Below are 22,016 nucleotides of genomic sequence, written 5' to 3'. Positions count from 1 at the left end.
TGCTGCAGTGTTTCTGATTTCTCACATTTTATTTTGATTCTTTCTTAGAGTTTCCATCTCTCTCCTTACATTACTTATCTGTTGTTGCATATTGTCCATTCTTTCCAATAGAGTCCTGATATGGTTTGGATTTGTGTCCCTGCCCAAATCTTATGTTGACTTGTCATCCCCAATGTTGGAGGAGGGTCCTGGTGGGAAGTGATTGGATCACGGGGGCAGACTTCCCCCTTGCTGTTTTGTGATAGTGAGTTCTCAAGAGATCTGGTTGTTTAAAAGTGTACAGCACTTCCCCTTCACTCTCTTCCTCCTTCTCTGGCCATGTAAGATGTGACTGCTTTTGCTTCACTTTCCACAATGATTGTAAGCTTCCTGAGGCCTCCCTGAGGCCTCCCCAGCCATGCTTTCTGTACAGCCTGCAGAACTGTTGAGAGATGACAGCATGCTGGCAGTCCTCACAGCCCTCGCTCACTCTCTGCACCTCCTCCGCCTTGGCACCCACTCTGGCCGTGCTTGAGGAGCCCTCCAGCCTGCCGCAGCTCCGTGGGAGCCCCTTTCTGGGCTGGCCAAGGCCAGAGCCGGCTCCCTCAGCTTGCAAGAAGGTGTGGAGGGAGAGGCACGGGCGGGAACCGGGGCTGCGCACTGCACTTGCGGGCCAGCACGAGTTCTGGGTGGGCGTGGGCTCAGTGGGCCCCGAACTCAGAGCCACCGGGCCACCCACAAGCCCCAGGCAGTGAGGGGCTTAGCACCTGGGCCAGCAGCTGTTGTGTTCAATTTCTCGCGGGGCCTTAGCTGCCTCCCTGTGGGGCAGCGCTCGGGACCTGCAGCCCGCCATGCCTGAGCCTCCCCCCACCTCCGTGGGCTCATGTGTGGCCCAAGCCTCCCCAACGAGTGCCGCCCCCTGCTCCACGGCGCCCAGTCCCATCGACCACCCAAGGGCTGAGGAGTGTGGGTGCACCGTGCGGAACTGGCAGGCAGCTCCACCTGCGGCCCCGGTGGGGGATCTACTGGGTGAAGCCAGCTGGGCTCCTGAGTCTGGTGGGGACTTGGAGAACCTTTATGTCTAGCTAAGGGATTGTAAATACACCAATCAGCACTCTGTATCTAGCTCAAGGTTTGTAAACATACCAATCAGCACCCTGGGTCTAGCTCAGGGTTTGTGAATGCACCAGTGGACACTCTGTATCTAGCTACTCTACTCTGGTGGGGACTTGGAGAACCTTTGTGTGGACACTGTGTATCTAGCTAATCTAGTGGGGACATGGAGAACCTTTGTGTCTAGCTCAGGGATTGTAAATCCACCAATCAGTGCCCCGTCAAAACAGACCACTCGGCTCTCTGTAAAATGGACCAGTCAGCAGGATGTGGGTGGGGCCAGATAAGATAATAAAAGCAGGCTACCGGAGCCAGCTGTGGCAACCCCCTGGAGTCCGCTTCCACACTGTGGAAGCTTTGTTCTTTCGCTCTCTGCAGTAAATCCTACTGCTGCTCACTCTTTGGGTCCACACTGCCTTTATGAGCGGTAACACTCACCGCGAAGGTCTGCAGCTTCACTCCTGAAGCCAGCGAGACCACGAACCCACCAGGAGGAACGAACAACTCCAGATGTGCCGCCTGAAGAGCTGTAACACTCACCATGAAGGTCTGCAGCTTTGCTCCTGAGCCAGCGAGACCACGAACCCACCAGAAGGAAGAAACTCGGAACACACCCGAACATCAGAACAAACAAACTCCAGACACGCCGCCTTTAAGAACTGTAACACTCACCGTGAGGGTCCGCGGTTTCATTCTTGAAGTCAGTGAGACCAAGAACCCACCAATTCCAGACACACTGTGAGTCAATTAAACCTCCTTTCCTTATAAATTATCCAGTCTCAAGTAGTTCTTTATAGCAATGTGAAAATGGACTAATACATGTCTTTAGCATATTGATCATAGTTATTTTATTTTTTAATTGACATATAATAATTGTACATACATATGGGATAAAATGTAGTATTTCAATTTATGTTTATATTGTGTAATGATCAAATTGGTATAATTAGCAAATCCTTTGCCTCATATATTTATCATTCCTTTGTGGTGAGAACATTCAAAATGCTCTCTTATAGCTATTTTGAAGTATACAGTACATTATTGTTAATAGGGTGACTCTAGTCACCCTACTGTGCAACAGAGCACCAGAATTGATATATCCTATCTAACTGTAACTTAGTACTCATTGACCAACCTCTGTGCATCCCTCCTTCCACCCTCTCCAGCCTCTAGTAACCATTATTCTACTCTTTACTTCTGTAAGATCAACCTTTTTAGATTATACATATGAGTGAGATCATGCAGTACTTGTCTTTCCATGTCTGGCTTATTTCACTTAACATGATGTTCTTTATCCATGCTGTAGTAAAAAACAGGATTTTATTCTTTTTTATGGATGAACAATATTCCATTATGTGTATATACCACATTTTCTTCATCCATTCATCTGTCAATGGACACTTAGGTTGGTCCATATTTTAACTATTATGAATATTGCTTCAATAAACATGGGGATGCAAATATTTCTTTGACATACTGATTTTATTTCATTTGAATATATATCCAGTAGCAGAATTGCCGGATCATTTGGTAGTTCTATTTTTAGTTTTGAGGAACCTCCATACTGTTTTTATAATGGTTATTCTTACATAAATTCCCACCAACAGTGTATAAAGGCTTCCTTTTCTATACATCCTTGCTAATACATATCTTCTGTCTTTTTGCTAACAGCCATTGTAACTGGATATCTTATGATTTTGATTTGCATTCCCCTGATGATTAGTGATGTTGAGCATTAAAAAAAATAGATCTGATGATCATTTTTATGTCTTCTTTTGAGAAATGCCTATTCAGGGCTTTTGCCCATTTTTAAATTGGATTATTTGTTTGTTTGTTTGTTTTGCTATTGAATTGTTTGATTTCCTTAAATATTCTGGGTAATAATTTAAATTTCTGGAAATCCCCCTTTTCCATATGATTCTGTTTTAGAGTTTTCCACTGAGGGTAACGTATGCGATGTTTGGAAGGTTGAAGAGAAGGAGAGGAGAGTCATCCTTCTCCAGAGATGTTTGCAAGCAAATCCTTGCAGGTCTGAGGTTGCGTGTATCCTGCTGAGCATTTAAAAACCACCCACTTTGCTCCTGCAGGCTGATGCAGCTCTTGGGAACTATTGCAGAAGCTCTTGAGCATTGCTCAATTTCTTGATGACTTTTTGAAGAAAATAAAGGGGAGAAATAGCAGTGGGACATACCCCTAACCAAAGGGCCTCTAACTTTTATGCTTCTATGCTTTCTATGCTTCTGTCTCCCCTGGCCTACTGGCTGTAACTTCCTGACTTTTTATGTGACTTCCTCAATCTTCTGTCTCTCAGTTCTCCCAATATTTGAATGTAAGCCCTAATTCTTAAATCCTCATTTTCTAGCATTTTTAGAGTGGGTCTTCTTTTGTATTTGAATGAAAAATGATCAATTTTTTGATAGATGAAATTATTCCTTAAAATGGGAAATCTAGAATTTTTTCTCTGATGTGACTAAATTTGAAGACAGTACTGACCTTGTTGCCAGTGCAAATATGGAACGCTGATATCTCTAGGTTGTAGTAACAACATTATTGCTTAAATTAAATTGACTGAAGTGTCAAGTGTCTGTTAGGCAAGGATTACCTGTTTGGGTTTTCTTCTTCTCCTGAATCTTGTCCCCATAATTTCTCATTGCTTAGTTAGCTCTTTATGCTTTCAAACAGATCTAAAAGTATTTTTTAACTTTCATATTCTCAGCAGAATGAGAGAATTGAATTATTTAGTCTACTATTAATGGAAGTGTAATCAACAGGTCAGGGAACTATATCAAAGGGAGTTGTTCAAGTGTATCTTAACATGTTACTTTTTAAAATAGAATATTTGGAAACTCATGTGAAAAATATAACAAAACATTAACATTTGATAAATCTAGGAGAATTGTATATTGCTATTTTCTGTGATTCTACTGATTTTTGCTCACCTGATATGTAACAGTTTGAAAACATTGAGATTTGTTTTGGTTTGTTTCTCTTTATGTTTTCTTTATTTTCTCATTTTATTTATTTAACCCTATGTCAGTTAATACTTAATATAATGATAGTTATTGTATTGGAATTATACTCTTTATCGTTATAAAATTTTCCCTTACTTTGTTTAATTAATTGCCTTATTGTAGGGGAACATATTTACTACTTAACTGGTTGACTATATGCTTTAATTTATGTGAAACAGCTCCCGTTTATGCCAGCTGTCCCATTTTTCATTGCAATTTTCTCCCTTTTTGCTAAGTATTATTATTAATAGTTTATTTAAACAAGCTGGGATGGATTTAGTTGGTCCTAACTTTGTGCTTTTAGATTCTGCCTTGGTCTTGTTTTACAGTGGTTAAAAAATTTGTGTGCTGAACACAATTCTTACTTTGACATAGAGTAAGATCTAAAAGACAACCAGCAATAACCTGTCTTTCTTTCTAGACCTTGTCCACATGTAGTGTTAATGAAAATTCCTTTCAGGGACAGTGTGATGTGCATTTCTTGAAAAATGAAGTAATCTTGGATCTAGTCTCTAAAATTAACTCCACCCAATTTTGAGTGGTTGGGCAAGTATTTGATGCAGCTGGTTCTGCCACCCACTTGGTATATTAGCCAGATTTGTGATGGTCCATGCTGCGACTTGCAAGATACATGAAGTCACCAGGCTACCTGTTGGTAGGGTCAGTGGGAAGCATTAGACATAATAGATTAGCTTTACTTAAAGTATCTGTAGGAAACAGTGGCCGAAGAGTAAAGTCACAGAGTGCATAGTAGTCTAAGCACACTTTGTACTACGGTATTTTCATTTATCATATAGTGCATATAACCATCATTTTATGATTTTGTTATTTGGTAATGCTTTTTTACTTTCTAGTATACCTTTTTTGGCACCATGACATCAAAAATGGCATGTGCTATTCTTAAGCAAATTGATGAAGACTTGTACATTGTTTACATTTACTATTTATCAAAGGCCATAGTGATATTACTGACCACATAAAAACCTGAAGACATAAATCTGCTGAAGTTAATGGTGATTTTAGAAGACTACAGCTGAAAAAGATAACACATGCAGCTGCAAAAGGCTTATTTACAAAACATTTTGTGAAGTATGATTTTTTCATCTAGATTTAACTGTTCTAGTTTAATTTTACTCATTTTCAATTCCAAATTTTTATATTCACATATGAAAATTAAAATAATAGCTGTAAATGAATTCACCCCATTAGCAGAAGGACAGTTTTTCAAATTGTTAAATAATGCCAGCTTTATATCAGTACCATCGGGAACTTCAAATAGAAAATACATTAACTCAAATAATAATTTATTTTTTGTGAAATTAAAGGAAAGTTTTGGAAGTTCATTCTGTTGAAGATAAACACCTGATATTAATGTGAATACTATATTTTTAAATTTTCATTTTTGAAGATACAATTATTTATTTCTGTAACGATATTTACACGAATTTTTGGGTAGAGAATCATAGTAAAGACAATGTACTTATGGTACTAGGAAAGCAGTGAAGCAGAAATGTGCTTGGAATTGGTACACAAACAATTCCTAATTGTATCCTAAGAAAATATAATATTTAACATCAACATTTACAAACATTTATTCATGTTCAAGTTTTTATGTATTAATACTTCATCTTATTGGTATACATTGCCTTTCTTTGCCTCCTGGAAACAATAGACTTCACAAATGTTGGACTTTTTTTCATTATTTTATAAATTAACCTCAGTTGATTTATGATTTTGAACTGTTTTATAAATAAATTCTCTAATTTGCAGTTGTACTTTTGTTTAAAAGCAGCTGAAAATCTTCCATTAAAGTATTCAATGAATGAATCACCATACTTCTAAAATATTAGAAGCTTTTGTTGAATTTTAATTATTGAAAACAAAGCTTAAAAATGGGAAGATACTAAAATGCATCCCTCCAAAACTAAGAGAGGAACTAAACAAACTATGAGAGCTTGAGTAGCATACAAGATTTATTTTAGAAATCCTTTAATTGTGCTTTGTACACATTTTTATTTTGGGAAAGAATCTTTGGATAGTTCCTTTGCTCTAACTAGGCAAATTTATACTTTTTAAATTGAATTGAATGAACTTAAGTAGACCTATAGCTTTACATAGCTGAATTTGGTGAAACAAAGTAATCATAAATAGAGACAACTTATTTGAAGAGTTTTGTCTTGTAAAATATTTTTCAAAGAAATATTCTCTGAATGTAATATTTTGGTTGAAATAGTTTAATATGAAAATATAATTGAGAACATCCTTCATTTAACAGTGCTTGTTTTTGAGCTTACTAGACACTTACACACTTGTAGAGAGTTTTTATCAATTAAAATATCATTTTCTACAGTGACACGTCAATAGAGGTTGTAATAACTTCAAATTTATTAACTATGTATTGGAATCCCCTAAGATCACAGTCAGGCTAAATGATTCCCTGGGACTTCACAGGACTTAAAATAAGCTCTTGGTTATGGTTTATTACAGTGAAAGGATACAGATTAAAATCAGCTGAGGGAAAAGGCACATGGGATGAAGTCTGGAAAAAAACAGGCGCAAGTTTTCATGTGTCCTCTCCCAGTGGAATCACATGGACATGCTTATTTCTCCCAACACGTGTGATAACACATCCAAAGTGTTACTAACCAGGGAAGCTTACGTGAGCCTTCACGGTCAGGGTTTTTCTGTCAGTCATGTAGGCATGCAACACCTCTGTGACTAACCTCAGGTACTCAGACTCCACACCCACACCCCATGACAAGAAAGATCTTCACCATAAATCACATTGTTAACATAAACTGTGTGATCAAACTGGTACAATATGGCCCAAGGCCTCTGCCATATAAAAACATTGTTATTGGATAGAATATTCCAAGGGCTTAGAGCTTTTCTCCTGGGGGCCACCGAAGAGCCAGTCCTGAAGTCAGGCCTTTTATTTTATTTGTTTATTTATTTATTTATTTATTTATTTTTGAGATGGAGTTTCACTCTTGTTGCCCAGACTGGAATGCAATGGCGCAATCTCAGCTCACCACAACCTCCGCCTCCCAGGTTCAAACGATTCTCCTGCCTCAGTCTCACAAATAGCTGGGATTACAGGCAGATGCCACCAAGCCTGGCTAATTTTGTATTTTCAGTAGAGATGGGGTTTCTCCATGATGGTTGGGCTGGTCTCGAACTCCTGACCTCAGGTGATTCGCCCGCCTCAGCCTCCCAAAGTGCTGGGATTACAGGCATGAGCCATGCTCCTGGCCAGGCCTTTTTAAAACAACCCAGTCCTGTTCAGTTAACCCTTCACTGCAAAACTGTAAAAAGCAACTTTAATATATTGCACCTAACTTTGTAAAAACTACTAAAATATTTTTTCAGAAAAGATATGAATCACATTTTATTAAGGATAGTATGGCTAAGAAACTGGTTAAAGTATGTGTTTATTAATAATCTTATTTTTTTTTAAAGTTCTGATATATAACATAAAAATGCTTGGAAATGTTTTAAGTAAACTTTTTCAGCTTCACCAATGTAATAAAAGTAATTTATCTATAATTACAAAAATAATATGACCTTTTTTTTTGACAGAGTCTCCCTCTGTCGCCCAGGCTGGAGTGCAGTGGCGCAATCTTGGCTCACTGTAAACCTCTGCCTCCTGGGTTCAAGCAATTCTTATGCCTCAGCCTCCCTGAGTAGCTGAGATTACAGGCACCCGCCACCACGCCTGGCTAATTTTTGTATTTTTAGTAGATACAGGGTTTCACCATGTTGGTCAGGCTGGTTTAGAACTCCTGATCTCAGGTATCCACCCATCTCGGCCTCCCAAACTGCTGGGATTACAGGTGTGAGCCACTGCACCCAGCCAGTAATATGACTTTTGATATAATATTCTGTACCGGTCATTGAACCAGGAGAAACAAAACAAAACAAACTAACGAACCCTCAAAGATGGAAATCTGGAATTAGCTGTCTGACATGATTGGGCTTGGAGCCAATGAAAACAGTGATATTTGTGCCTGTGAATTATGGTTCACTAGAAATCCATGGCATGTAGCAACAAAAAGAGTCATTTAAATTATTGCCTAGGATAAAGTTCTTATTGAAGGCAAGACACTGAAAGACAAAATAGGTGCTGCAATTGACTCTTGTGGTGGAAGCTTTAACTGCATTGAAAAGTTTACAGAAAGAAAATGAAAAGTTTAGGGTATGGTTAGAAAACGTGTGAGCTTCTCTCATAGTTTCATAAGAAACTCTTATTATTTTTAGCCACATATTTTTGGTCAATACTAACTCTTACTCACAGGCGGCAGAATTGCAACATAAGTTGAACTCAAACTCACCAGATCACTTCTGTGGGAGCTGGGGCATTGATTTGAGAAAAAAGAAACCTTGAGAATTAGGATAAAGGCATCTGGGTGAAATTTGGTGAACCTGAGAAACATGAAACCCCAAATCCTGTACCTTCTTTGCCAGTAGGAACAATTATTCCTCTTATATCTGAAGAGAAACAGTTCCTTGCTTGAAGACATTGAATTGGCCTCACCTGAGTTAAAGGAACGCTAATTCCCCTTATAAACGATCCCATACCCCATTGCTGCCAGACTCATAACTCAAATCAGATCCAGCCTTCCCAGAATGATTAACATAAAATCTATCCTATGAGAAAATATTCTATATACCAAAAATTTCTTGCCACTTCAGTAGTAGTTCTAGACACCAATTGGTTTGGAGTATATGGAACACTCTCTCTTCCAAAATGAAGGAAAAGTGTGTGCTATTGTACCACTCACTATTAAGAAAGAGGCACACTTTTTGGTGAGCCTCTGTGATTTTTCAATGGTAGAAGTATGCTATGGTAGCATTATAGACTTAGGGGAGGCCTTGAAAAGTAGAGGAAAAAGGAAATTCTCCCTGTGGAAAGAACATTGAGCAGTACATCTGATTGTCCATATTGCCAAACATTGCCCAGTTGTTTGACCATTTGGTAATTAGAAAGGCTGTGTAAGTGGTGAGTCTCTCCATATGAGCAGAGTTATCCTATCTGAATGAATGTTCACCAAAAGAAAGCCATTGCACAAGAGGCTCTCAATAATGAAGTAGATAGATAGATATGAATATTAGCCAGCCTCTTTCCCTAGCCATTCTATCTCTTGTTCAATGGGGTCTTATTTATAGTGACAATTACATCAAGGATGGAGGTTATATAAGAGGTGAATACATGGCCTTACCTTCACCAGAGCTCGTCTGGTTGTTGCACTGCTGAATGCCTGCCTTGCTACCAGGAAGAGTCAATATAATCTAGGTATTGGCTCCATTCCTTAGTGAAACCAACCAGTTACCTGGAGGCAGGTATTATATAGTTCTGGTTCTGTTATGAAGTGGGCAATAATTTCTCCTCACTAAATTAGACATTTATTTGGATATGGGTTCTTCTTTTGTCATCATGGTCCTGCTAACACTACCATAACTGGACTTAATGAATGCCATATAAAGCAGTATTACCATATTTACCAACACATTGCTTCTAATTAAGGAACTAATTTTACAGTAAAGAAGTATAGCAGAAGGTTCATGTTCATGTAATTCACTGATTTTACTACATATCTCAATAACCAGAACTTTTGCTCTTATAGATAATTATGATGTCTTATTGAAGACTTGGATAAGACTCGTGGTAGTAGACAACATTCAACCACTCCCAGTAGTAAACAAGTTTGTAGTGCTGTCCTATAGGATGGGGTATGTGCTTTGAGAGAACAATCTGTGTATGTTATCTGCGATCAAGGGGTAGAAGAGCGAGTGAATAGTAGAAGAAGGAAGTTATGAATATCAACTATAGTCTCATAACCACTTAGAGAAATAAAACTTGTAGCAGCTCTGCATTTCCTCTTACTTGCTTGTCTTGTGGATTCACACACAAATATGTCATATGTACATTTGCGTGTGTATATGTTTATATAGGTATATGTTCTGGTTTTTTATTTTCTCTCTTTCTCTCCTTTCCTATTTTATTTTTCTATTAACACTTTATGGAAGGTAGCGAACCATATAAATTAATCTCTAGGTTATAGAATATGCCTCAATCGGAAGGGGAATTAATAACCCCACCTTAGAGATAAACTCAGTTACTAACAGGACTTATTTCCTACATTGGCCATTATCCTCCTTGGCCACATCTAATGTAAAAGTTAAAGAAAATTCTTATCCTGGGTGCAGCAAAGTTTTTATATGTTGTTTCCTGCTGGTATTGGTCTGCTGAAACTAGTTGTGGCTCCAAATCTGGCTCGTGGCTTCTTTGGCAATATATTTCTCCTCAAAAATTTAGTTAGGGCTGTGACATATTTGCTTAACTATTGATGGTTACCTTTGCAATTTGGTTTTTAAGTTAAAAAATCCATTCAGGTTTGTGATTAAACTGAAGGATTAGCATTACACTGAGATAGATATTGTGATTGATTAGACTATGTATCTCTCTTTTTTGGGAGAAAGTGTAACAGCATTTCTGTAAAATGATAATTGTGATACATTAGGCAGAAGCATGATGATATTGCTACTTATTTGATATGAAAGTTTAAATATGGGAGGAAGGGTGAAAATGTATACCAAGTAGTCTAAAAGATAAACGCTGCAAGTTATTTGTCTGTTGGCCATGAACTCCATTACTCACTCCTATTTGCAAGGGGAATGGGAAGTCTGAAACCACAATTCCCAGAGTTGCTGGGGCCCAGCTGACTTCGACTTACATGCTGCAAGTGAATCTGTGGCAGCAGATTTGCAAAAGGGCAAAGGGAAGACTCTCTTTTCCTTTCTGTTTCTGGTGGTTTTGGCATCAGGAGCAATGCTGGGTGATTAAAGGCTCCTGGATTTATGCTCAGGAATAAATGTGATGCTATCAGCACTATAGAGCCCATGGGCTCTGGCACCTGCAAGGGCATCAAAATCAGCAGGTGAGCTCCCTGTCATAGGAAGACTGTGGGCTCCTGGCTTCCTGCCAAAAAAAAAAAAAGGTAGTGATTGCAGTTCTAACAGCAGCAGCAGCAGCAATAGTAGCAGCAGCCTATGCACCGGTAACTTTGGTTGCATAGATATCATGAATTTTGATTAGTAACCATTTGGACTCCAACTAATGTACTACTTTTGTAATCAATCCCTACATCAATTAATTTTGTTTCAAATTCTTAGTGTGATTATGATTACTTTTTTCCTAGTTGGATGTTGAGTGATAGAAATACACATAATATGGTACCATTCATTTCACATTCAAGAACATGAAAAACAATACTTGATATTGTCTAAGGACATATGTATTGTCAAAAATGTTAAAAAGGCTAAAAACTGGTAAACTTTAAATACAGGATGCTGATTATGGAGGGGAGGGAGACAAACGAGTTTGGGAAATATGCATTGGGCTTTAACTATTTTGATAATGTTTTATTTTCTATTCTATATGGTAGATAAATAAATATTATATTAGTAATGGTTTTAAATTTTTTATAATGTGAAATGCAATACATAAAAACAAAGATCAGTACTAAGTGAGATGACACAGCAATCACTATTCTTTAGGAAATTACTCAGAGAGGTAGTTAAAAAATAGCTTCAAAAATTCAATTAGTGAATATTTTGTAGAGGTTAAGGCCTATTTATGTTTTAGAAAAGGAATTGTTACATGCTTATAGCTTTTAAACATTCAGAATAATTTAAAATAAACTTACATCATGTAATTTAAATTTTGCTTTGTAATAATCATAATGACCTCTTAAAATGCATATCGTTGTTTTCTCTTTCTTTTTACATTTTAGGTGTGGTGTTTGGTCTTATAGATGTCAGCATTGGCGATTTTCAGAAGGAATATCAACTGAAAACCATTGAGAAGTTGGCATTGGAAAAGAGTTACGATATTTCATCTGGCCTGGTAGCAATATTTATAGCATTCTATGGAGACAGAAAAAAAGTAATATGGTTTGTAGCTTCCTCCTTTTTAATAGGACTTGGATCACTTGTATGTGCTTTTCCATCCATTCATGAAGAAAATAAACAAAGTAAGGTAGGAATTGAAGGTAAGGTTTTAAAATATACTGTCATACATCAAATCAATATTCATTCAAACCTTGGCTCAAGGAACTTAAAATAGACTGTGATAATTATTTGTCTGTATATCTATCCATCCATCCATTTGATTTATATGACCAAGTTTGCTAATTAACTAATTGTAGCATTCCAGTGGACATATATGTCATCACAGAGGAAGTTAATGATTAATTTTAGTCTATTGATAGAAAACATTTATTTTCAGATGTTTTTCAGTAGGAAGCTCAGTACTGTGATCCCTAGGAGAAGGGAAACAAACAACTTGAATTTTCTTTGAGAAGGGAAGAGTGAATCGATTAGGGGCATTTTTTATTATTATCAGGAGCTTGAAGGACCTCCTTGAGTTTATTAATCATGAACTCAAAGTGGGATTTGCATGGTTGTGCAGCCACATCAAGCTTTAACAGTACATGTAGGGAGTGGGAAGAAGAGTTATTTTGAGTAGGGTTGCAGTTTTACCATGGTTTTGCATGATTTGAAAGAGAGCAAGGGAATTAAAAGTATTTAAATGATAGTGAAAGAAGTAAGGACATGAAGGGGACATTGGGATAGTGAAAAGGAGCAGAATCAATGGATTATATACCCTGATGAATTTTAAGGATTGTTGGAATTGGGTTGCTGGAAAGAGTGAGCGGAAAGATAGGGGTGGTTAGAATGTAGATGCTTGAAATTATCATTAGGAAAGGTTTGTAGTTATTATTTTTGACATTTAAAATTACTAGCTGTATTTGTCTATTCTCAGACTGCTATAAAGAACTACCTGAGACTGGGTAATTTATAAAGAAAGAAGATTTAATTGACTCACAGTTCTGCAGCCTGTACAGGAGGGCTGGGGAGGCCTCAGGAAACTTACGATCATAGTGGAAGTTGAAGGGGAAGCAAGCCTATCTTCACATTGTAGCAGGAGAGAGTGAGCAAAGTGGGGAGTGTTACACACTTTCAAACAACCTGATCATGTGAGAACTCACTCACTATCACGAGAACAGCAAGGGGGAAATCTGCTCCCGTGATCCAGTCACCTCCCACCAGTTCCCTCCCGCAACATTGGGAATTACAATTCCACATGAGATTAGGGTGGGGACACAGAGCCAAAACATATAACTAGCCAAGGTAGGTGGAGTACAGTGCATAACAGGAAAAAAGTTCAAGGAACTAAGAGGTCAGGGTGTTGGAAATATCACATTGACACTGATATCACAAGTTAATATGTCTGTATAAAATTGAACCTTTGGCATTTGAATGACAGTTGTAGAGACTACCTCCCACTTGATATGGAGTCAAAATCATTTCACATGGATACTAAACCAGATGAAAATTTTCATTTGTATACTGTATTGCAATCTGCACTTTAATAGTGTTTCTACAATATTATTTTAAGAGCATTTTGTTAAATGTCAACCCATGGTTAAATAACCATGGCCAATATAATCTAATAGTACTGCCTGGATCTAACAATCTACAAACAAATTTAATTACACAAGCATTTACTTAATATTGTTATATAACCATGTGAATAAAAAAAAGTATAAGAAATATACTGTGACCTGAAAGATATTAAAATCTAGTGGATGACCACATAATGACTAACTCTAACGGAAAGAAATGTTTACTGTATAATGCCTTGTCCTTATGAACATATGTTCTAAAAGTTAGTGGGTTTAAAATGGGAAATTATTTAATCAGAGTGAGACAAAGTGAATATAAAGATTGTTAAAGAGGTGAACATAAAACTAAACTCAGAAAGTACTCTTTGATAACTCAGATAATCTAGAACATTAGAAATACTTTTAGCCTAGGGTCAAAAGTCAGGGGAACTAGATGCCAAATTTAAGAGGAATATGTGCTATGTCTGTGTGCAAATGCATATATATATACAAACATATTTATGCACACATATATACAATCATGCATGCACATTTATGTTTTGGTTTATAATATATGCATCTTTTGCAGGATTCCCACACAATTTCTTCCTTTTTTTTATTTTTTATTTTGGAGACGGGGTCACAATATGTTGCCCAGGCTTGTCACAATCCTCTCACTTCACCTTTCCTAGTAGCTGGTACTACAGGTGTGTGCTGTGTCTGGCCCAAATTGTATGATGGCATTTTTCTGAGAACATGATGATTGATTGCAGTACTACTACATTCAATGTAAATGAAATGTTAACTAAAAGAAAAAAGCATAATTTTGGAAATAGCTTGTAAAATATTTGATAAAGAATACTGCACATTTGTTGTATGTTTGAGTTCAATTAACAAAAATATAATCATTGTATTTTCAAAAGATATTTGCGAAGAAATAAAGGTTGTCAGTGGCTGCCAGAGCAGTGGTATATCGTTCCAATCAAAATACCTGTCTTTCTTCATCCTTGGGCAGACTGTGCAGGGAATAGCAGGAATGCCTCTTTATATCCTTGGAATAACCTTTATTGATGAGAATGTTGCTACACACTCAGCTGGTATCTATTTAGGCAAGTTTTACCCCCTCTATTACGATTGACCCATTTTGAGTTTTCTTTGAATTTTGGTATGCATATCTAAGCTGATATAGAAGTACTATTGGCCCTTATGATAACATTGTAATAAATGATAATTGGTATGCTAAACCTCCAAATCACATTGATTCACCTAATTCTAAGTAGCTGTTTGACATTTGAGATTCTAGACAAGTCACCTTAATGTCACTGAAAATATATAGAGCAATTGAAAAAATACGTACTTTCGGCCAGGCATGGTGGCTCATGCCTGTAATCCTAGAACTTTGAGAGGCTGAGGTGGGCAGATCACTTGAGGTCAGGAGTTCAAAACCAGCCTGGCCAACATAGTGAAACCCTGTCTTTACTAAAAATACAAAAAAATTAGCTGGGCATGGTGGCGAGCACCTGTAATCTCAGCTACTCTGGAGGCTGAGGCAGGAGACTTGCTTAAACCCAGGAGGCAGAGATTGCAGCGAGCCAAGATCGTACCATTGCTGCCTGGGTGACAGAGCAAGACTCCGTCTCAAACAAACAAACAAAAAATACTTTCTTAATAAAAATTATACTCTTTATGTATATGTATGTACATTTATAAATATGTATATTCATATATGTGTATATATACTTAATTAATAATAGCATACTATCCCTATTTACAATGTCTATGCCACTGTATCCTACAATAAGTAATCCTGGCTATATCTCAGAATAACCTGTACTGTCTTATATTGCAATAGATTCTGGTACTGGTAGATCATCTATTTTACAGGGTTATCTAACTATCACTTTTGAAAATAAATTTAAAGTTGTTTTTATATACTTATTGCGAAGGTGTATTGACACATCCTGGTAGCTAAGGTGAAGGGTGCAGAAGTAATGATAACTTTAAAGTATCATCTTGCTAGAGCACCCCAAATTAAATAAAATAAGATATTTTTAATTTCTAGTTATATTAAATACATTTCATGTATATTACATTAAATATATAGATTAAATAAAGTATAATGAATTATATACTGAGTTTCTCTAATACATGCATTGGATAGTATGTATGATGGTTAGTTTTATGTGTTTGCTTGGCTGGGTTATGACACCTAGTTGTAAAGACAAACACTACTCCAGATGTTTTGGTGACTGTCATTTTTAGATGCGATGAACATTTACAATCAGCAGATTTTGAGCAAAACTGATTTCATAATGTGGATGGGCCTCGTTCAATCAGTTGAAGGTTCTATGAGCAAAAACTGAGGTTTTCTGAAGAAGCAATTCTACCTAAAGATTGTAACATCAACTCTTACTTGAATTTCCAGCCTGCTGGCCTGCCCTACAAATTTGGGACTTGCTAGGCCTCATAATTGTATTTTGTATGAGCCAATTCCTTAAAATGAATCTGTCTGTTCTCTATGTCTTTGTTTTTTGAAGGTCATTTTTATTTTTGTGTTTAAAATTTTTTTTAATTTCAGTAGTGTTGGGGGGAACAGGTGGTATTTGGTTACATAGATAAGCTCTTTAGTGGTGATTTATGAGATTTTGGTGCACCCATCGCCCAAGCAGTGTACGCTATACCCAATGTGCAGTCTTTTATCCCTCACCCACCTCTCACCATTACCCCCTGGTCCCCAAAGTCCATTATATCATTCTTATGCTTTTGCATCCTCATAGCTTGGTTCCCACTTCTGAGAACATAATGATACTTGGTTTTCCATTACTGTTTTTCTCTGTCTTTTATTGATTTTGTTTCTCTGGAGAGCTCTGACTAATACAGAATGCTATGAAAAGCTTTCAGAAGTAATCAATTTCAGTCAATTTTTATCATAACGAAGCTGGCTTATGAAATTGTTTGATGTTCAGTTTCAGTGCTTATTTTACAGGTATTGCAGAATGTACATTAATGATTGGATATGCTCTGGGTTATGTGCTAGGAGCACCACTAGTTAAAGTCCCTGAGAATACTACTTCTGCAACAAAGTAAGGCATTATTTTTTCTTTTTTTGTTTACATTGTATAAAATACTTACTAAATAGCTACCATAGCTTACAAGTAAATATATATATTTAATTTGTAATAACCATAGTTTTAGAAAAAATATATGCAAATGTGACTTATATGCACATATTTGTACATATAAATACATCTGAAATATACATCTTAAACATTTTTAAGTGCATAGTACAGCACTGTTAACTATGTGTACATTGTTTTTCAATATATATCTAGAATTTTTGCATCTTGCAAAAATGCAATCATTGTTCTACTTTTGTTTTCTGAGAGTCTGACTATTTTAGACACCTTATAAAACTGGAATCATGCAGTATTTTTCTTTTTGTGATTGGCTTATTTCACTTTAAATAATATTTTGAAGTTTCATGCATGTTGTAGCAGATAACAGGATATCCTTCTTCATTTAAGGCTGAATAATACTCCACTGTATTATTGTACATACCACACTGGCTTTATTCATTCATTTTTCAATGGACATTAAAGTTGCTTCCAGCTCTTTACTATTGTGAATAATGCTGCAATTAATACAGGTGTACAAATATCCCACAGAGATCCTGTTGTCAATTCTTTTGTATATATACTCAGAAACTGGATTGCTAGATCATATGGTAAGTCTATTTTTCCAGTTTTATTTTTTCAAAAAACTTTTATACTGTTTTTTATAACGACTGCACCATTTTACATTCCTGCAGTGCACAGGGTTCCAATTTCTCCACATCCTCACCAATACTGTTTTGTTTGTTTTTTCTGTTTGTTTGTTTGTTTGTTTTTCTGATAGTGACCATCCTAATGGATCCAAGGTGATACCTTATTGTGGTTTTGATTTGCATTTCCCTGATTATTAGTAGTGTTGAGTATCTTTTCAATGCTTCTTCACCATTTGTATACCTTCTTTTATCAATCCAAGTCCTTTGGCCATTTTTAAATCAGATTGTTTTTTGTTGCTATTGGGTTGAAGTTCTTCATATATTCTGCATATTAGCCTCTTTTCAATACATGGTTTGCAAATGTTTTCTCCCATTCTGCAGGTTGCCTTTTCACTTCGCCAATTGTTTCCTTTACTGCAAAAAAGTTTTTAAGTTCTACGTAGTGCATTTGTCTGTTTTTGGTTTGCTGCCTGGGCTTTTGGTGTAATATCCAAAAAATAATTGTCAAATCCAATGGCATGAAGCATTCTCCCTATGCTTTCCTCTAGGAACTTTATGGTTTCAAGCCTTGTGTTTAGATGTCTAATCCATTTTGGGTTAATTTTTGTATATGGTGTAAGGTAAGGTTCCAACTTCATTCTTTTGCATGTGGATATCCAGTTTTCCCAACACTGTTTTTTGAAGACAATTCTTTGCACGTTGTGTAGCCTTGGCACCCTTGTCAAAGATCATTTCACCGTATATATGAGGGTTTATTTCTGGGTTCTCTATTCTATTTCATTGGTCTGTGTGTCGGTCTTTATACCAGTACCATACTGTTTTGAGGACTGTAGCTTTGCAATATATTTGAAATCAGGAAGTGTTATGCCTCCAACTTTGTTTTTCTTTTTGCAGATTGATTTGGCTGTTCAGGGTGTTTTCTGATTCCACAGGATTTTTTTTCTATTTTTGTAAAAAACGCCATTGGAATTTTGATAGGGATTGCATTAAATCTGTATTTCACTTTGGGTTGTATAAACATTTTAACAATATTCTAATTCTAAGAATATTAATATTAATTATCATGTTCAATCCATAAACATGGGATCGCTTTACATCTATTTGTGTCTTTAATTTTTTTCAATAATGTTTTATAGTTTGCAATGCGCAAGTCTTTCTCCTCCTTGTACACTGTTCATTGTCAGTGTATGGAAACACAACTGATATTTGTGTGTTGATATTGCATCCTGCAACTTTACTAAATTCATTTAGTAGTTCTAATAGTTACACATATGTTATGTGTATGCAAGTATGTATGATCCTTAGGGTTTTCTATATATAAGATCATGTCATCTGAGAACAGGAATAATTTTACTTCTTCGTCTCCTGTTTGGATGCCTTTTATTTCTTTTTCTTCCCCAATTTTTCTGGCTAGGACCTTCCAGTACTATGTCGAACATGGTGAGAACAAACTATGGACTTGTTCCTGATCTTAGAAAACTTGCTGGTTTTCACCATTGAGTATGATGTTAACTGTAGGCTTTTAATACAAGGCCTTTACTATATTGAGGTGTAATTTCCTTGTATTCCTAGTTTTCTCAGTGTTTTTGTCCTAAAAGGGCATTGAATTTTGTCAAATGCTTTTTCTGAATCAATTGACATGATCATGTGGTTTTTCTCTATTATGTTAATGTGGTGTATTACACTGATTTATTTTCATATGCTGAACCATCTTTATATTCCAGGAACAAATCCCACTTGATTATGATGTATATTCCCTTTAATATGTTGTTACATTCAATTTGCTTGTGTTTTGGTTAGGATTTTTTTCATCAGTATTCATCAGAGATATTAGTCTGTAGTTTTCTTGTAGTATCTTTGTCTAGGTTCAGTATTAGAGTATCTTGGCCACATAGAAAGAATTTGAAGTATTCCCTCCTCTTCAATTACTTGGAGGATTTTGAGAAGGATTATTGTTAATTCTTATTGAAATATTTGGTACGGTTCTCCAGTGAAGCTATCTGGCCCTAGGCTTTCCTCTGTTGGGAGGTTTTTGATGGCTGATTCAATCGCCTTACTAGTTACAGGTCTGTTCAGATACTTTGTTTCTTCATCATTTAGTGTTGGTAGGTTGAATGTTTCTAGAAATGTATCCATGTCTTCTAAGTTATCTAATTTGTTGGGATATAATTATTCATAGTAGTTTCTTGTGATTCTTCTTACTTCTGTGGCATTTAGTTGTAAAGTCTTCCGCTCATTTCTGATTTTTGTTATTTGAGTCTTATCTCTTTTTTCTTAATTTCTCTGGCCAAGGTTTGTCAATTTTGTTAATCTCTTTTAAAAAACCATCTCTTTGTTTTGTTTATTTTCTCTATGGTTTTTCCAGGCTCTATTTCATTTACAGTATTTCTGCTGTAATCTCTATTATTTCCTTTCTACAGCTACATAAATATATATTTTAAAGCTGTATTTTAATTATATATTGGGAACTAGTACCATCAATTACCTCCTCCTCAACTTTTCTTGTTCTCTTGTTGAGATGATGGAGTTAATTAAGGAGCTATACCTACCACTTTAAGAAAATAGAGAAGTGTACCTTCCATTTCTGAAATTCTGAGTTCATATGAAGGAAGAACTAGTAGAAACTGAGATAACGAAGAATAGTTCCATGGTTGTTTATTGCTACAGGTACTACCTGGAAACTATCCTGCTAGTTCCCCTGGCAACTCACTTGGGTTCTTACCCAGCTAGTATAACGTTTTGGTAACTACCAGACAAATATCATAAAAGGGAACAGATAAGTTTTCAGGGAATAAGCTGTGTGCTGAATATATTTTGTTTGCCTCTCTAAATTTACTCTTCATCTTTCTAAAATCTTCTCCACCCTCCTCTGCTCAGGGAGGCTGACCTGTATTGACAGCCTCAATGTATTCCCCTGTACTCTATCTAGATTTCACTTGGGTTTTGCCACTGAGAGTCATTGGCAGATGAGAAGGCAGGGGAAGCTTAAGATTACGGCATTTATTCTTTCGGTTCTTCCTGAAGGCTTGTACCCAGATTGGTTGTATTTCTCTTCTGAAGGCCATGGCTATCAGCAGGATACCCTCAACATTTATTAAGCACTATTCCAATGACATTCAGGGCTGTGATAAGAGCTTGCTACTATAGCTAGCCCCAGAATGCTATACTGTGCCTTGTTATTTTTCCTGAAGTCTGCCCACATTACTAAAAATAGTTCCCTTATCACTCTTCAAATGATCTAGTGTGAGTTAACTATACATTTTCTACCAGGATTCTGAGTGATATTAGAAGTAGTATCAGAAGTAGCAATAGGGTTCCAGAACTATGTTGAATGTTTGTGTACACAGATATTCTTGCTAGGGATAAATTGGACATAGTTATTAAAATTATCACAGGTTGTGGATTGGGATTAAGGCTTTAGGAAATTAAGGGGGTGTAGCATTTAATTCAAATGACAAAAGTAATTTTAAAGAATTCTGGGCTGTATGGGTTCTTTTAACAACGCTAGAGAATATTTCCAGAGAAAAGGAAACATTTAAGGGTGTGAATGTTCAGAAAGGAATGGTCACTACATTATGGCTTCACTAAACAGTGACCCTAAGATACAGGAAACCCGTCTAGCAGTTAGAATTTCAGGCTGTCCTGTATTAAGGTTGTTCACTTAATATAGGAGAGATGGCCTGAGGTATAAATCTCTAATGATTTATGTTCAGCTTGTTTGGGTAGTTAGAGACTTAGAGCAAGACTGGAAAATAGGTGGTAAGGAGAACATGTGATTGAACCTCTCTGAAGGGGTGCATGAAGAAGGTATTTACTTTGGAAGGTTCTCAAGTCAGTCGAACAGTATCACCAATCCTGTTAATGTCAGTGAGCCTCTGTCTCTTTTTTTAAAAACCAACCTAGGTCTTCATTAATGGGCCCATGTGAAAAATGACCATGGAGAAATCATTACAACAACTCACGAAAGAAAAACCATGCCCCAAGAAAGGAGAAAACAAAGCTAACTCCACCGCCTATAACATCTTGGCTAATCAGAGGTCCTGAGTCTGTCCACATGACACCTTTATTGCAAGCATAAAAAACAATCGGAAAACCAGTGCACTAAACAAAACTACAACCAAGGACCTTCACAGAATCCACTGCATTCCCCTGCTACCTCCACCAGAACAGGTGCTGGATTCCATGGCTGAGAGGCCTTAAGACAAGTCATATTATAGGACTCTTTAGAGATGCTCCCCAGTACCAGCCTGAAGCCTGGTAGTTCCACTGGGTAGCTAGGCCCAGAAGAGAAATAATAATCTCTACAGTCCAGCTTTCAGGAAGCCCCATCCCTAGGGGAAGCAGGAGAGCACCACATCAAGGGAACACCCCATGAGACAAAAAACCCTTCAAAAAATCAATGAATCCAGGAGCTGGTTTTTTGAAAAGATCAACAAAATAGACCGCTAGCAAGACTAATAAAGAAGAAAAGAGAGAAGAATCAAGTAGACACAATAAAAAATGATAAAAGGGATATCACCACCGATCCCACAGAAATACAAACTACCATCAGAGAATACTATAAACATCTCTATGCAAATAAACTAGAAAATCTAGAAGAAATGGATAAATTCCTGGAGACATACACCCTCCCAAGACTAAACCAGGAAGGAGTTGAATCTCTGAATAGACCAATAACAGGTTCTGAAATCGAGGCAATAATTA

The 22,016-nt window shown here is 36.7% G+C and overlaps 1 protein-coding gene across 21 annotated transcripts in view; it reads left to right on the top strand.

Moving 5' to 3' along the window:
• SLCO6A1 (solute carrier organic anion transporter family member 6A1) overlaps positions 1-22,016 on the top strand; it is a 127,097-nt gene that overhangs the window by 6,708 nt on the left and 98,373 nt on the right. For 11 of the 21 annotated variants that reach the window (XR_010157298.1, XR_010157294.1, XR_010157295.1 and 8 more), the window contains exons 2-4: positions 11,897-12,154; positions 14,473-14,658; positions 16,536-16,632. Coding sequence is in view for 9 of the 21 variants with exons in the window: in XM_009449413.5 (XP_009447688.3) it covers positions 11,897-12,154; positions 14,473-14,658; positions 16,536-16,632 (541 nt within the window). In the remaining 12 variants the exon portion in view is untranslated. The remainder of the gene's footprint in view (positions 1-11,896; positions 12,155-14,472; positions 14,659-16,535; positions 16,633-22,016) is intronic. The other 10 variants (XR_010157290.1, XR_010157291.1, XM_016953555.4 and 7 more) reach the window with 2 other exon arrangements.

The sequence above is a fragment of the Pan troglodytes genome, chromosome 4 (assembly GCF_028858775.2).
Source record: "Pan troglodytes isolate AG18354 chromosome 4, NHGRI_mPanTro3-v2.0_pri, whole genome shotgun sequence".
NCBI lineage: Eukaryota > Metazoa > Chordata > Mammalia > Primates > Hominidae > Pan > Pan troglodytes.
Note: the sequence above shows the minus strand (reverse complement) of the source record. Positions and strands in the feature narration are given on the sequence as shown.